Source organism: Diadema setosum, chromosome 5 (genome assembly GCF_964275005.1).
Source record: "Diadema setosum chromosome 5, eeDiaSeto1, whole genome shotgun sequence".
In the NCBI taxonomy this organism is placed as follows: domain Eukaryota; kingdom Metazoa; phylum Echinodermata; class Echinoidea; order Diadematoida; family Diadematidae; genus Diadema; species Diadema setosum.
In genome coordinates, this window is record NC_092689.1 from 3075901 (window position 1) to 3092541 (window position 16641).

The 16641-nt window shown below is 39.5% G+C and overlaps 1 protein-coding gene across 1 annotated transcript; it reads left to right on the plus strand.

The window, feature by feature from the left end:
* The first annotated feature begins 5022 nt into the window (after nucleotides 1–5022).
* LOC140228427 (tetraspanin-14-like) lies at nucleotides 5023–11751 on the plus strand. The gene is made up of 4 exons (XM_072308646.1): nucleotides 5023–5181; nucleotides 9509–9752; nucleotides 10797–10887; nucleotides 11346–11751. Exons 1-4 carry the CDS (start codon nucleotides 5023–5025, stop codon nucleotides 11749–11751), a joined length of 900 nt encoding a protein of 299 aa, XP_072164747.1.
* Nucleotides 11752–16641: the final 4890 nt, after the last annotated feature.

Below are 16641 nucleotides of genomic sequence, written 5' to 3' on the forward strand. Positions count from 1 at the left end.
TAGGCTTTTTCGAATTTGGGCTGCAAAGAGATCCACTACCTTTAAGTTAGAAGAGAGATAAGTAAATAATGATAAAATAAACAAACAAAAAAGAATGAGTTTCTTTTGTAATAGCTAGATACTATCTGACAAACTTTTTACTTTACCATTTTACTTCATAGCTCAGCACTTTCTATTCTCTCTCATACCCTCTTACCAGTGGCGTATCTAGGGAAAACGGCGCCCGGGGCAAGCACGAAAATTGCGCCCCTAATTTCTGAAAAAGTGTTCAACCCCAACACCATCCCAGTCGGGACTTTAAACAAAGTCCACATGATGCTTTTTCAAGCACTTAAAAAGAATCTTTTGAGGGTGATTTAAATGTAATGAATTTTGATAGATTTTGGCGAGCGAGCGCAGCGAGCGAGCCGAAAATTTTTGTATTTCAGCTTACAAAACATGGAATTCTTGTCATTTTTTGCTTACCAAATCTTACAAAATCTAATCAAGATATAGTGACGGCCTTATAGATAACGATTTATACCCAAAAACTGCAGTACGTATGAGGACTTTAAAAAATACTCTAAATTAGTGCGTGCGACTGAGCTGAAATTTGTATATGTCCTCGTCATCATGATGTATTGTTCTTATCTTTTTTTTTATATAAATTTTGGCAAGCGAGCGCAGCGACCGAGCCGAAAATTTTTGTAATTCAGCTTACAAAACATGGAATTCTTGTCATTTTTTGCTTATCAAATCTCACAATTATATTGACGACCTTATAGATAACGATTTATACCAACAAACTGAGGACTTGAAAAAATACTCTTAATCAGTACGAGCGAGTGAGCCGAAATTTGTATATTTCTGCGTCATCATTACGTTTTTTTCTTATCTTTTTTGATTTTTTTTTGCGCCCCCCTCCCTGTATGTTCGAAATCGTTGGCGTCCTCTTTTGATCCAATCGGCGATCGCTTCAGAACGAATGAAATTGCAGTCGCTGCTCCGTGTAACATTTTTCCTGCTAAATATAAAATGACATGAGTGAACACAATAGACTTAATCATTTTGTCCGCGTCATCGTCACGTTTTGTTCTTATCTTCTTCTCTTTTTTTATACAAATTTTGGCGAGCGAGCGCAGCGAGCGAGCCGAAAATTTTTGTATTTCAGCTTACAATCATGAAACTCTTGTCATTTTTTGCTTATTAAATCTTACAATTCTAATCAAGATATAGTGACGGCCTTATAGATAACGATTTATACCAACAAACTGAGGACTTGAAAAAATACTCTAAATTAGTACGAGCGAGTGAGCCGAAATTTGTATATTTCCGCGTCATCATTACGATTTGTTGTTATCTTGTTTGATTCGGGTTTTTTGCGCCCCCCCCCCCTCCCCCAATTGGCCATCGCTTCAGAACGAAAGAAATTGCAGCCGCTGCTCCGTGAAAACATTTTGCCTGCTAAATATAAAATGACATGTGTGAACACAATGACACTGTCATTTTGTCATCATCACGTTTTGTTCTTATCTTTTTTATATACATTTTGGCGAGGGAGCGCAGCGAGCGAGCCAAAAATTTTTGTATTTCAGATCACAGAACATGGAATTTTTGTGTGAACACAATAAACATTGTCATTTTGTCCGCGTTATCATCATGTTTTGTTTTTATCTTGTGTGATTTGGTTTTCTGCCCCCCCCCACCATTCTCCCTCCCCCCTTCCGAGCGATTTTTTCCTTCTTCTTTTTTTCCTTCTTCTTCTCCTTTTCTTTTTTTCTTCTTCTTTTTCGTTTTTTCCCCTTTTTTTTTCTTCTTCTTCTTCGTTTTTTTTTTTTCGTTTTTTTTTGCGCCCCCAAGGAGTGGCGCCGGGGCACGTGCCCCCCTTGCCCCCCCCCCCTAGATACGCCACTGCCTCTTACCCATTACATTTAAATGAAATACAACTAAAATGAGTTTGCGTGCCTGCATAATACTCTTTGGAAATTATAAGTGAAAATGTTCTTAGGTTTTGGCTCACTTTAAAATGAGAACCAATAGAACTGTCACAACATGAGAAAATGTATAAGTAATAATCAACACTACATTTCCGAATTTGGCCTGCAAAGAAATCCGCTACCTGTAAGTTAGAAAAGAGATTAGTAAATAATGATAAAATAAACAAAAAAAAAAAAAAAAGAATGAGTTTCTACCGCCGTATCCAGAACAGAGCCTGAAACGGTGCAGGCTCAAGAAATCGTTTGTACTATAATACGTCTTGAAGTACTGTGTGATACTGTTGACTCAGACTTCTACAAAGCTGTAAGTGAGAATTGTAATCCAATCCGACTCATTACCTGAGATATTTATGAAAATATATCAATAAAGAATGTAAATTAAATAACGATGCGTCACAATGCAGTCTAACGCTCTCACAATGCTATCATACATAGGGTTTTTCACTGACTGTTTTTACTCCGGAGCTCTTGCAATATTCAGGCTTTTGTTATACTATCTGACAAACTTTTTACTTTACCATTTTACTTCATAGCTCAGCACTTTCCATGCTCTCTCATACCCTCTTACCCATACATTTAAATGAAATACAACTAAAATGAGTTTGCGTGCCTACATAATACTCTTTGGAAATTATAAGTGAGAATGTTCTTAGGTTTTGGCTCACTTTAAAATGAGAACCAATAGAACTGTCACACTGCTGACAACGGCAGACAGTGAAGGTCAACGGCTCAAATTTTCGTTGGTAGTCTCGTCACGTGATAGTTCTGTATGGATTGTACATGTTCCCTATGACAGCAATTGTGAATGGGTAGTCTAGCTTTACTGCAAATTTTCGTCAGGACTGCTCAACCAATGGACAAGATTCTTATGTCACAAAAATGGGCAGAACCTCTACTTTCTGAAACCGTGCGCCCCAAGTTTGTGCGATCTTCCGTTCTCGAGATATCCCGTCTGGAAGAATTGCAAGACGGCAAAATATGCTCAAATTCGTCAAATTTGGACTGTTCGCCATAGACAATTCTACTCATAAGGTACTTTTCTGATCTAATTTGCATCACTGCTACAAATGTTACAATAAAGATATATATACATAAATAATCCCTAAAGTGTCCACTTTCAGAATCCGGGCGCCCCAAGTTTGCTTCTTAAACAGTTTAAAAGTTATGGCAGATTTTGTGGAAAAATGCGTCGATTTTTGACCCGTTTTACGTGTTGTATATAGCGTTCGCGCGGAAGCGCGGCTTCGCAGATGACCGAAAGTTTTCAATATGTAATAGCTCGCACAAATTGATACATAACATTTGTGTTTGTGTGCATGGGGACGATCCGATGGTTCATACAACAAAAGGGTTTCGTACAATTATTTTTAACATTGTTAAACGTACTCTTCCACATTTACGTAGCATATAATATGTCTTTATATTCATTTGGATTGTTATCTTGAGAATTGCTAAAAACCGTTATTATGAAAAAGTGGACCTTTCAGAATTTGGGGGGGTGCGTACGCACCCGACGCACCCCCCCTGGCTACGGGCCTGTCATTCCAAATTTAGTTTGTTAACGTGGGGAGGGGAGAAGCGACTTAAAAATAATATGAGAAACACACGCAATCAGCTTTAAAAATGCAACAGATTTGCACTTACAAGTAACTAGCGAGAAATAAAATGTATCGATTGTAGGATGAGGAAGTACATATCGAATCATGATAGACTAGATTCTGATGTGCAAAGTGTACTATGTTCTGTCAAAAACGGACACGGTTTTACGAAAATGAAAATTCGAATCTGATGTTACAAAAAGCGAATAAAAATGGCACAACGGTCCTCTTGTGAAAGACAGGGAGAGAGAGAGAGAGAGAAGGAGAGAGAGAGAGAGAGAGAGAAAGGGAGAGAGAGAGAGAGAGAGAGGGAGAGATCCATAAAAAAATTGTTGAGGTCACCAACGCAGATTAAAATTTCATTCTATTTTTATTTCCACTTTCATAATTGGTTTACAAAATATGCATAAAAAACATACAAACAAACAAACAAGAATGCATGGTATCTACAGTGGCGGAATCATGAGAAGCACAAAGTAGGCTTATTGAAAATTATCCCTATTTAAACAAATATCACAATGTAAATATGTGTAATCATTTATAATCATTCGTAATTGGATTGAAACAAATATGAATACAAAATGCGATCAAATTCACAACTTGAAATCAAGTAAAAAAAAAAAAAAAACCCGAATACGTGTACATTATATGAGAAAAGAAGAAAGAAGAAAATTCCACATTTAGCTGTTCATTAAGTTGTAACTTACTTGCATCAAAAAGGTGTTGTTTATATAATCTTCTAAAATTGTCTTGCGGGGCTTACTGATCCTGAAAACTATATACATTGTATTCAAATTATTCCATAAATCATTCCGCAAAATATGTGCCTTTTCAATTGCCTTTTAAGACAGAGAATGAAAATCTTGAACAAGTCTGGGATTATAGTTGTCAAATCATAGTTCATAAATCAAAGTTGTTAAATTCAGTGCAGCATAGTACATTGAAGTACCATGAAGTACCAGTGAATTAGACATGCATTGTTCGGGGAGTTCAGCGGGAGTTCCCAAATTTTTCTTTTCAACGTTTGGGTCTTTGAAATCAAAGGTGTTGTGTGCAAATTTCTTTCACAACTATTCTTAGTACCAAATGTGATGCCTAGTACGTATTACGAAACACATTGCTTCATAAAATTCATCCAAAGTATTGTTCATACATTTTCCGCCGAGATACTTCTTTTTTTTTTTATTGTTCGAAGTTTGCTTCCCGGGCGGTCTTATATCACAATGTTCAGTTGTACCCTTTTTTCGGAATTGTTCTCGTTCAATGTCTGGCTTCTCTGATAATCCGTTTTTTGTGATTTAGAAGGTCCCCTCCCTCGTTGTCCCTTTTAACTATTCCAAAAGAGTGAAGCACGGAAGCAAAACATCGTGGTTCCGAAGGAGAGTATATCAGTTGCCGTAAATGAAGTGTTCTCTCAGATTGCACCAACTGAACTGCGAAGCGCGAAAATGTCTACAGATCGGCAAACCACGGTCAGCGCCTGCTTGAAGTACACCATTTTCTTCTCCAACGTCGTCTTCTGGCTGTGCGGGGCCGCCATCCTAGGCTTTGGAGTATGGGGACTCGTCTCCAAGAGCGTGGCCAACGTGGGGGTCATCGTTCAACAGGTATATAAGGCCAACAGCACGATCGGCTTTGTAACACATATGTATAGGTATAGCGCGCCAAATCTTTAAACTTTTCTACGGTAATACAAGATACTAGAACTGAAAGGAACTGTGCCATTTAGCACACTTTTATCTCCCTTTGAGACTATTATGTCGGATATTCTGAGTCTTTTAAAAGAAATTCCATGACCTCAATCTTGCACCTTCATCAATCAATATCAGAGATAAACGAAGCTGCGTGTTGGTATATAGTTCTAGCTGTTTTACCGTAATCCCAAATGCAGTTGACATCATTATGGGATACCCATGTTCCAATGAGCGGCTAATTTTGTCCGAGATCGTAAACATCTATTTGCGGGTAGAGTTTGTGTGGTCAAGTGGTAGATATACGCGAAAATAGTCATGGTTCCTTTACATCAGCAGTTCGAACTATGCTAGACGCTCCATCGCTTTATAGTGCAGAGTATATGAGTAGTGCGGCCCATTTCAATGTGGTTATGTCGTTTGGTTGGTGATGCGGATCCGGTCGACTATAGCCACAGTCTTATTATTGTTTGTAGAACTATTGAGTACTTGTAGTCTGTAGTTGATATCTGTACGGCGTCTTTGAGAGTGTCATTACAATGCCCCTCGAAATAAGCTGTCGGTGTGGTGGCAAATGGGAGAGGCGCAGACAGACCAGTGAATTTAGTGAAAAAAAGAGCAAACACCAGATTATTTTGTTCAAGAAGCGGTCAACATGTGTGTATGGATAGACTACCCCTTTTGAGAGCAGAGACCAGGGCTAAACGAATATGTGTTATACATGAAGACGCAGCGTATCGCCGAGTTCTTTACTCGACAGAGAGTTGATATCTATAATGTGCCTGTTCCATGCCTATTATCATAGACATTATAATGTACTCAGTTGGGAACTATGGCAAAGGGTGTAGGCCCTGGACTTCAACGCCATTTTGTTCTCTCTAAAAAAAAATCGAGTGAAAATATTCACTCTTGAAGGAGAGTAAATACAAAAAAAAAGAGTGAATTTAGAGTGAAATTGGAGTGAATTTCTAGTGAAAATGTTCATTTTCACTCCTTTTAGAGTGACCTCAGGGATCGCTCCAAAATCTTCGTGTGATCCCTGAGGTCACTCCAAAATGAGTGAAAATGAATATTTTCACTCAAAATTCACTCCAATTTCACTCTAAATTCACTCTTTTTTGTATTCACTCCTTCAAGAGTGAATATTTTCACTCGATTTTTTTAGAGAGTATGGCAACAAAATGTCAATGAATGAGTCTCAGTCTTGCTTTACGCCCGTTGCATTCCATCGCAGTGTCCTTTTGTACTATATAATCCTTGATATTGTAGGCCCAGAATAATTACTGTAGAATTTAAATTAACTTTCTTTGAAAAGGAGTACAGAGTATGATAGTACAGATAGAGCACATCTTGACGAGAAATTTGCAGATTAGACTCCCCTCGATGTCAGGCGTGCTGATCACGGGCCCTCTGTAAATAACACAAGGATATTATTATCATTACCATTCACCTGCATTGTACGTACTGGACGTGATCTGTGTTGTTGACGAAGACATTAAAAGTCTAATGTAAATGACAGAGTCTGCGTGGGGTCAGTGGGGGGGGGGGGGACACCCCTTATTGTGAAATATCTATTCATGAAGACTGGGAGCCGTCAATGACTTCAGCCTTCAGTCCGAGTAAAATGTCACTACTATGTTCAACCAGGGATAGGTGAGACACCTCCCTGGTTCACCCGAGTAATAAAGGTTGACGTGGGGTGTCGAGGCACTTACTACAAAGGGAACTACTTGTGAGGGTCGACTGCTGGTTGACAGACTGATAGCTGTGGCTACTAAATTCATGTTTGGACATTGGATATATCTTGTTCGATGCCGAGTACGCGATTGGATACAAGGCTATACTGACTTAATAGGCTCAATCAACTTCCAGCAGCTACAAGTGTATGAGATGCACTGGACTGAGGATGTTGTAAGTTGGGTAGCCGGGTCATTCCTGGTCATGAGTCATGATATCACCTGAGCTGACAGGAGGGACGATTGCCTGTCACCATGATAATGAGTTGCACCACTATTGCAGCTTTCTTACAATGAGAAGGAAAGGACTGGGGTGAATTCATTTTAGGCGATAAGCTTTCAAAGCTTGAGTTGCTTTGGTTGTAGTTTGATAATATTTTGAGCACAATTATGCTGGATATGTATAGGTCTAACTACTTGAATAAGAAGAACTAATTCATATCATTCATAATCATTTACGTGGACTGTCTACATACTGCTCGCATACGGTCTAACATCGACATGAAAACCTATCACAAAAAAAAAAAGTGATAAAACAACGCTGAACCTGGCAAGCAAAGGGATGGCAACTATTGACGTTGTTCAGGTTTTTTGTCTTCTTCTTCTTCAAGTGTGCATATTGTATAGAACGTTCTTTATTTCCTTCTTTGATTAGATTCAATAGGTTCGAATGTATGATATGATGATAAGTGTCATATCATCCTATCTTCACGGAGTCATTCAAGTCAAGTCAAGTCAAGTCAAGTCAAGTCAAGTCAAGTCAATTCAATTCAATTTTGTTTCCCACTCGTGTGGTGGAACTCCCTTGTCAGCCAAAGACTGGTTTTCAGAAGGGTCCACACATACAGATGAAAAATACAAGCATTATTCATACAGTATTACAAACATTTATAACATAATTCATGCAAAGAACAGGGGAAAAAGAGATGTCATAATGTCCTTACTCGAAGTAATTACATTGAAAATTAATCAACATAGAATTTGTGATATTGGTTAAAGTGACGATGACAAGTCAGATAACTTCACTAAAGTAAGGTAGTCTCTTCCTGTTTCCCAGAGTAGGTCTTTCCTACACACATTGCCACATGTGGGTCCAGAGCTGAGAGAGATGTTGTGGGTTTGGGATCTTAACCTTTTCCATGTGTGATAGAACTTTTTAAGATTTTAAGTCGGGATCTCAAGATAAAGAGCCTACGATGCCACTGAATATAACCTTGTTTTGGAAAGGTCACAACATTAGAAGGGGTCATCCCACTAGACCGACATCCACGAGTCATACAGCCCACGAATTCGACATTGAAAACAGGTTCATGAGTAACATACTTTCACACAGCTCACGAGTCATACAGCCCATGAGTTCGACACTAGGCAAATAAAGCCCAGGAGTTCGACTCTAGGTAAAAACAGCCCACGGGTTCGACAGATATAACACGGCGCGTAATGTGTCGGTCTCATGGGCCTTGTTAGCTTAGTGTCGAACTAATGGGCTGTATAACTCGTGAGCTGTATAACTCATGGGTTGCACGACTTGTGAGCTGTATGACTCTTGGGCTGTATGACTCGTGGGTGTCGGTCTCGTGACGTGCACCCATTAGAATTGTCTTTTGACTGGAAGGGACTCCTTGATAGGTTCCATGACGTTTGTTGTTTGTTCCTGCGACAATTGCACCCGTGATTCTGCGCGCTAAGCCAAACATAAATTATACCCATAAACATAACCCTAACTCTAATCATAATCCTCACATCAAACTACACCTAGAACCCTATTACAACCCTAATCCTTATCCTCATATCAAAGTAAACCTAAAACCCTATTACAACCCTTATCCTAACCTCAGTTCTTGGAGAAAATAAGACCGGAGCAATTGTCGCAGGAGCATATGTCGTGCCACGCCTTGACAAGCTATCAGCATGGGAGCATTCCGTCCAATATTGATTGCTCCCGTGTGTTTTGAAGTGATCGTATACTATACCCGTTTAGTGTTTAAACTGTACAAGTAAAAATTAAGTAATGTAGTAATCGATTTCAAATTTACGTGCTACGGAGTGACAATTTCTTACTCTTGAGGTCTTGAAGAACACTACATCAGTACCGCAATACTCTTTCGAATATGGGGGCGCTGTGGCATAGTGGATAAGACTCCCGACTCCCGATCGGAGGACCCGAGTTCGAATCCCGCCCAGTGCTTACGTCCTTGGACAAGATGTTTTTACCCACTGTGTCCCTCTCGACCCAGGTGTATAAATGGGTACCTGGCAACGCTAGGGTAATAATAATAATAGCAGGGCCCTCTGGTAGAGCAGTGGCAACACTGAAGAGGCTACCCTGGGTAAATAAGACCTTATTATTATTATTATTATTATTAATCCCCCGTCGAACCCTTGTGGTATCAACAGCCACATATAGCAATACACTACTGCCGAAAAAACAAACAAACTATTCACCATTTAGTTTCGTATTGAAGGCGTTAGTTTTGTTGGTGACGGTGTTAAATTTCGAATTCTAGGTTGGTATCCACGTGGACCCGATGTACGCCTTCATCATCGTCGGTGGTATTATCTTCCTCCTGGCCTTCCTGGGCTGCATCGGTTCACTGCGGGAGAACACCTGTCTACTCAAGTTCTACGTCGCGCTCCTTCTCACCATCTTCCTGGCGGAAATCGCAGTTGGCATCCTAGCTTACATCTTCCAGGACAACTTCTCGAAGCTCACGGATACATGGGTCCAAAAAACTCTAGTCAACTACTTCGGTGAGTTACACAACGAGTGGTGTCTCGTGCGTAAATGCAGTAAATGATCCCCCATACAAATTAACTGGTTAGGCCGGTAAATCTCCGAAAGTGACGCAATATCCTTTGCGAACATAAAGCAATGGATTGTAGTTTTGGTTCTGTTTCGTTTTTCTTTATGGTGTTGAGAATGAATAAAGTACGCATCGTAGGGTAATGCTGAGAGAACAATATATATATATATATATATATATATATATATATATATATATATATATATATATATATATAATGTATATATATATATATATATATATATATATATATATATATATATACTGTATACTGTATATATAACAGAGAGGAGAGTACAGAGTAAGCTTTAAAGGGTATGGCTAGTAACTGAGTGATCAGAGGGAAATAGCAGGAATCAGTGGGAATGCTGGGGGATGATTGTTCCAATCCTTGTGGGATTCATTTAAGAGTACATTATATATCTATTGTTGTGTGAAAATTATTTGCTTCAGAACGGTCTCATACTCAAGTAATATGCAGCTTAATGCCCCGTCTCTGTACAGGCATGCTAACCTGGAAACATTAAACTGCACATTACTTGAATATGAGGCCATTCTGAAGCAAATAATTTTCACACAACAATAGATATAATAATGTACTCTTTAATGAATCCCACAAGGATTGGAACAATCATCCCCAGCATTCCCACTTATTCCCTCTGACCAGTGAGCCATCCTCTTTAAGGAGAAGTATTGTTGAAGGAATTAGTCCCGAGAGAACGATAATCGTGGAAGCAAGGCAACGCCTACACTTTATGTCATCTTTTGAGATGGCATGGACAATCCTGATTAGTTTTTCAATCGTAATAAAAAGATACAAATATCCTGTAAAGTAACTTTGTACAGGATTTTCTTGCTATATTTGTATATCTTCACATGGGACTGACGCATAATGATTTCCACTGACGAGTATGCTGTGTAAGATCAGACATCTGACTTCCGTCATTCTGACCTGACTTACACACTGTGTTTCATCATGTCAAATTGACAGATGACCCCGACAGTCAGTTCCTGATGGACAACATGCAGGAGGGGCTCCAATGCTGTGGTATAGACTCGCCAATGGACTGGCAGTTTAATATGTGAGTATCCAAACGATATCGTCGACATTTTCAAAAGATACGAACAATTGATCAATCAGCCATTAGAACCTGTGACCTTTCTTTATATAAAGAACACAAACATTAGATTTGTGGAAAAAAAAATATTTAACTTATAATATTTCTTTTCTTTCAACTCTGTCAAGATGAGATGAGAAAAATCACTTAGGGCCTACACATATTGCTTTGTCACGAAGATATATATATATATATATATATATATATATATATATATATATATATATATATATATATATATATTATGGGGTTGGTGTGGCATATTGGATAAGATTCCCGACTCCCAATCGGAGGACCCGAGTTCGATTTCCGCCCAGAGCTTAAGTCCTTGGACGAGATGCTTTTATCATCATCGAAAGAACATATCTCGTCTTTTTTCTCCCCTGTTATCCCAACACGTCGTTTCATTTCTGTCCCTTCAGATATTTCAACTGCTCATCCAGGGCGCATTCGCGGTGCGGCGTACCCTTCTCCTGCTGCACGCCCGACCCGGCCGATCCCATCGGCGTTGAAAACAGCCAGTGCGGCTACGGCGTCCTGGCCCAACCGGCCGAAAACTGGTACCTCAACATTTACACCACCGGCTGCGCCCAAGCACTGCCAGACTGGTTCCTAAGCAACGCCCCCTGGTTTGCCTGCCTTGGCGGGGCGCTGATACTCCTGCAGTTGATGGCCACCTTTATGGCCGTGTCGCTCGTACGGAATGTAGAGAGTGTGCGGGCAAACTGGCCCACTTCCAATGCCCAGCGAAATTACACTGGCACTGACACTGAAACTGACACTGACACTGGCACTGATAATCCGGTGCATAATAATTATGTACAGTGAAACCTCGTTATAACGAGTTCGGTTATAACGAGGAACCGCTTATAACGAGGTGATCGCGTCGGTCCCGTTTTCCTTTGCGTGTAAACCTATGGCAGAACGAATCGGTTACAACGAGTTCGGTTATAACGAGATTCCGGTTATAACGAGGACAATTTCGGTGCATCATGATAAAGAAAATCATAAGCAATTTGATAGGATATAACGAGGTTCCATTTCTTCACTTGCCACTTTCAAACTCGCGACAAACGAAACATTGAAAACCGAATTCACGCTTTCCATGTCTTTTTCCCTTTTAGCAGAGTATACCGTCCCTTCCATGTTTTCTTCTAAACCACGCGATAATACACAGAAATACCTTCCGAGTTCCTACGAAGTTATTGAATAAAAGCATTCCATTTTTTTTTCGCGACAAACGAAACATTGAAAACCGAATTAGCAATTTGATCGGATTTAACCAGGTTCCATTTCTGCATATATACCGCTTTCAAACATGCGACAAACGAAACGTTGAATACCGAATTCACGCTTTCCATGTCTCTTTCCCGTTTTGCAGAGTACCGTCTCTTCCATGTTTTCTTCTAAACCACGCGATAAGACACAGAAATACCTTCCGATGTTCCTAGGTTATTGAATAAAATCATTCGATTTTCTTTTTCGCGACAAACGAAACATTGAAAACAAAATTCTCGCAATCCATGTCTCTTTCCCGTTTTGCAGAATACCGTTCCTTTCATGTTTTCTTCTAAACCACGCGATAAGACACAGAAATACCTTCCGATGTTATGTTCCGATAAGTTATTAAATAAGATTATTCGATTTTCTTTTTCACGACCCTACGCGTGCGTGATATTAGTTCAGACCACACCGCAAAGAGAAAAAAAAATAACGCATTCAAAAACTTTTCATATAGCGGCACTCGTGGCCAAAAATGGACAATACATGTAATCATTGGAATGCGTGTGCAACTCATCATTCTATATCCTTTCCATTTTTAGTTCCGACTTCCAGTTGTTTTGCTGGCTAGTAAAAATTAGTGTATATTTAATGAAATCATAGCGATCCAGCCGGGTAACAGTTCCGTAAAGATAGTTGAATAATGCATGTTAATTTACTTAATTGAGTCGGTGTTAAGAAAAAGAAGCAAACGCATTTACCAGTTTGAATGGATCTGGGTTTGTTCATTATCATTTAACACTGCATTTCACGATGAAGATTTTTCTTTCTTTCAGAATGGTCTATGAGGTACAGATTTGCGTAAAATGGATCACAACTTTCCAAATTCTACCCTGTCGCATACTGATTTTGTTCTTGTCATTTTACACTGTACATTTTGTATTTCAAAAACGAAAAACATCATTCTCTCAGAATGGTTCAATACAAGAGGAAGAGATCGGTTTAGAAAGAATCACGAATGTGATCCCGCCGAGTAGGCTTACACGTACCACGCGAGAACATAATGTGCAACTATTATGCGAAGAGATTTTTGGAAGAAAAATAAAGAACGCATTTCAACCCCTATCTTTTTTTTTTTCGTCTTTTTTTTGGGTATCATTTCACAAATAATTTCCCTTTATTCTCTCAATAATAATGATCCATAATTGTGTAATAACAACGCAAATGATGTTCTTAAAGGGGCCCTGAAATCCAAATGCATGTTGATTAGTGTTGATTTATGATACCCTCAACATCACTTTTGCGGTAAAACAAATATTTAGAAACACTTCATATATTTTTAACGATTTTTTTTTTCTTCTATTTTTCTTCAGATTACTTGGGAACGCCCACAAAAAAAAAAAAATCCTTCCAAACCAATCAATATCAATATTCTTGAGATGACCTCATTTGTCAATCATTGCTTAAGTACTGAAATATTTAACAAAAGACATTGGAATGCACCTTCCTCTCGACTCAGCATAACTTGCATGTTTCTGTCATATTAATGTGACTAACAAAAGACATGGCAAAAAGACATCGCAATATCGCCGATCCCACGGACCTCGTTATAACAGGGTTTCACTGTAGCATGTTTTAAAGACATGCAGCTGAAGAGAACATACAGAAATTTCCATCCAAAAGGTTTGGAATGCTACGTAGGGAGGTTGAATAGCATTTCGTACCCTTGGATATTACTAGATTCTTTATGTTCCCGAAAGAGAAGTCATTTACAGTACTCGGTAGTGATGGATCAGTCCAAGTACTATTTAGAACTTTAGATGTGCAATTTTACTCAGGTTCTTTGACTCTTGTATGCGTAGCAAATAGTGGGTGGTGCGTTTTTATTTTTTGTACAAGTGTTTGTTGATGTTTATCTCACCGCTGTCTAGGATTTGGCTCTTCCATGCTATATGATTTATCCTGACTTTACTGTATTTTTCTTTATCAAAAAGAAAAGTTATTTCAGAGATCAACGAGTACATAAACTCATACGGCGAACAAGACATATAACGTGAATGTGTTGAAGTGTGACATTATGAAGAAGTGACAAGATGGATAGAGATTTCACCTCCGCCAAGGAGGTTATGTATTTTGTCGGCGTTGGTTGGTTTGTCTGTCTGTTTGCAAAATAACTCAAAAGTTATGAACGGATTTGGATTCAATTTTCAGGAAAAGTTGACAGACATGAAAGAAAAAGATGATTAAATTTCAGTAGTGACCTGGATCACCGTCTGTGGATCCAGGATTTTTAAAGACTTAAAAAAACAAGAGACCCGCGGGTCTAGCGCTCACCTGAGTATCGCAAGTTCACCTGTCACGCAGTCACTAATCTAATTTATTCACAGCTCTACCAAAATTTGACCAGGCATTCTCAAGTAGAAGATGAAACTGTACAATAAGGGCCCAAATTTTTTAAGATTCCTTAATTTGGGGGGATTGGGGCCCATTTTTATAAATTGAGATCCTGACCCCCTAGGGATGCTACATACCTGCCAAGTTTGACGAAAATACATCATGAGGTTTTCAGGAAGAAGATGAAAATGTACAATTCAGGTCCTTATTTGGACCTTCCCAACCAACCACCCCCCCCCCCCGCCCCCAAGAGGGGCACCCCTTGATCTCCTATGAACAAACTTGAAAATAAGTCATTAATGTACTCACTCATAGTATTATCTTACCTCTATAACTTCTGATTCTAGAGAAGATTTTTAAAGATTCCTTCATTTTGGGGGTTTGGGTCCCCCTGGGGGCCCCCTGGGTGGGGTATGGTGCCCATTTTAACAAATTGAGTTCCTAACCCCCTAGGGATGCTACCTGCCAAGTTTGGTGAAAATGGGTCATGGGGTTCTCAAGAAGAAGATAAAAATGTACAATTTAGGCCCCATTAGGACCCCTCCTCACCCCCCCCCCCCCCCTCCCCTGGGTCCCAAGGGGGGCACCCCTGATTCTGCCATGAACAAACTTGAAACTACAGTCATCAATGTACAAACTCATAGTATTAACTTAACTCTATCACTTTTGGTTCTGGAGAAGAAGATTTTTACAGATTCCTTAATTTTGGGGCGTTTGGGCCCCCTGGGGCCCCCTGGGTGGGGCATGGTGCCCATTTTAACAAATTGAGTTCCTAACCCCCTAGGGATGCTACCTGCCAAGTTTGGTGAAAATGGGTCATGGGGTTCTCAAGAAGAAGATGAAAATGTACAATTTAGGCCCCATTAGAACCCCTCCCCACCCCCCTCCCCTGGGTCCCAAGGGGGGCACCCCTGATTTTGCTATGAACAAACTTGAAACTATAGTCATCAATGTACTAACTCATTGTATTAACTTAGCTCTATCACTTCTGGTTCTAGAGAAGAAGATTTTTACAGATTCCTTAATTTTTTTTTTTTTTTTTTTTGGGGGGGGGGGGTTGGGGCCCCCAGGGGGGCCCCCTGGGTGGGGCATGGTGCCCATTTTAACAATTGAGTTCCTAACCCCCTAGGGATGCTACCTGCCAAGTTTGATGAAAATCGGTCTTGGGATTTTCAAGAAGAAGATGAAAATGTAAAAACTTTATGCACGACGCACGACGCACGACGGACGAGGCACGACGGACGACGCTCGACGGACGCCGGACGAAGGGCGATCGCAATAGCTCACTTGAGCCTTTGGCTCAGGTGAGCTAAAAAAGAATTCTTTATTATTGGGAAATGGTGCTATTTTCAGCATATGTGTATACAACTCCACAGTAAATAGCCAGATAACTTAGCATCGTCAATGCTCTTTTGTACACTGTACTTATGATGATGACCGTTAATCAACTTTTATTACACAGAGGGAATGGTCTATATAGATGAAGGACTAAAATATAGGGTGGAAGTGAGCTGCTTGGCAGAGGTCTATGCTCTTCGAGTGCTTAGATTATTTCATCATCATGGTTATATTCCACGCGTAATATTAAACGCATTATCCAACACTTAACTTCAACCTCAGTATGGTATTGGTATTAGTATTGGTGGTTTAAAAGCCTATAGGTAACCTTACAGTTCTCCTCCGTGTGAAAGAGTATCCAGAAATGACGGTAATATTTGGCGAGTCAGATTTCTAATGGTCGAATCTGAATAAAATGATAAACTTGAGTGTCCAATGGTATGACATCACGATGGAACACACAGCTACATGCATGTACATGTATTAAACATTTCAACGATTTTGAATGGAGCAGTGATTTGGTCGCAAGACACTTTCTCATGAATGCCTTACTTGCAAATATGTAAATCTAGATTAAATTGTTTTAATCATTTGTATACGTCCGTGTGTATCCTTTCCTCATTCTTTATTTCAAATGATGTGTCAGGAAGCTGCTTAACACTCAGACAAACATCCTGTGACTACATGGGATATGAAAATAACAAGACGAATGAAATGGAATAAGCACGAACATGTGAATCATTCTCATTTCATGCAAGGCATAAT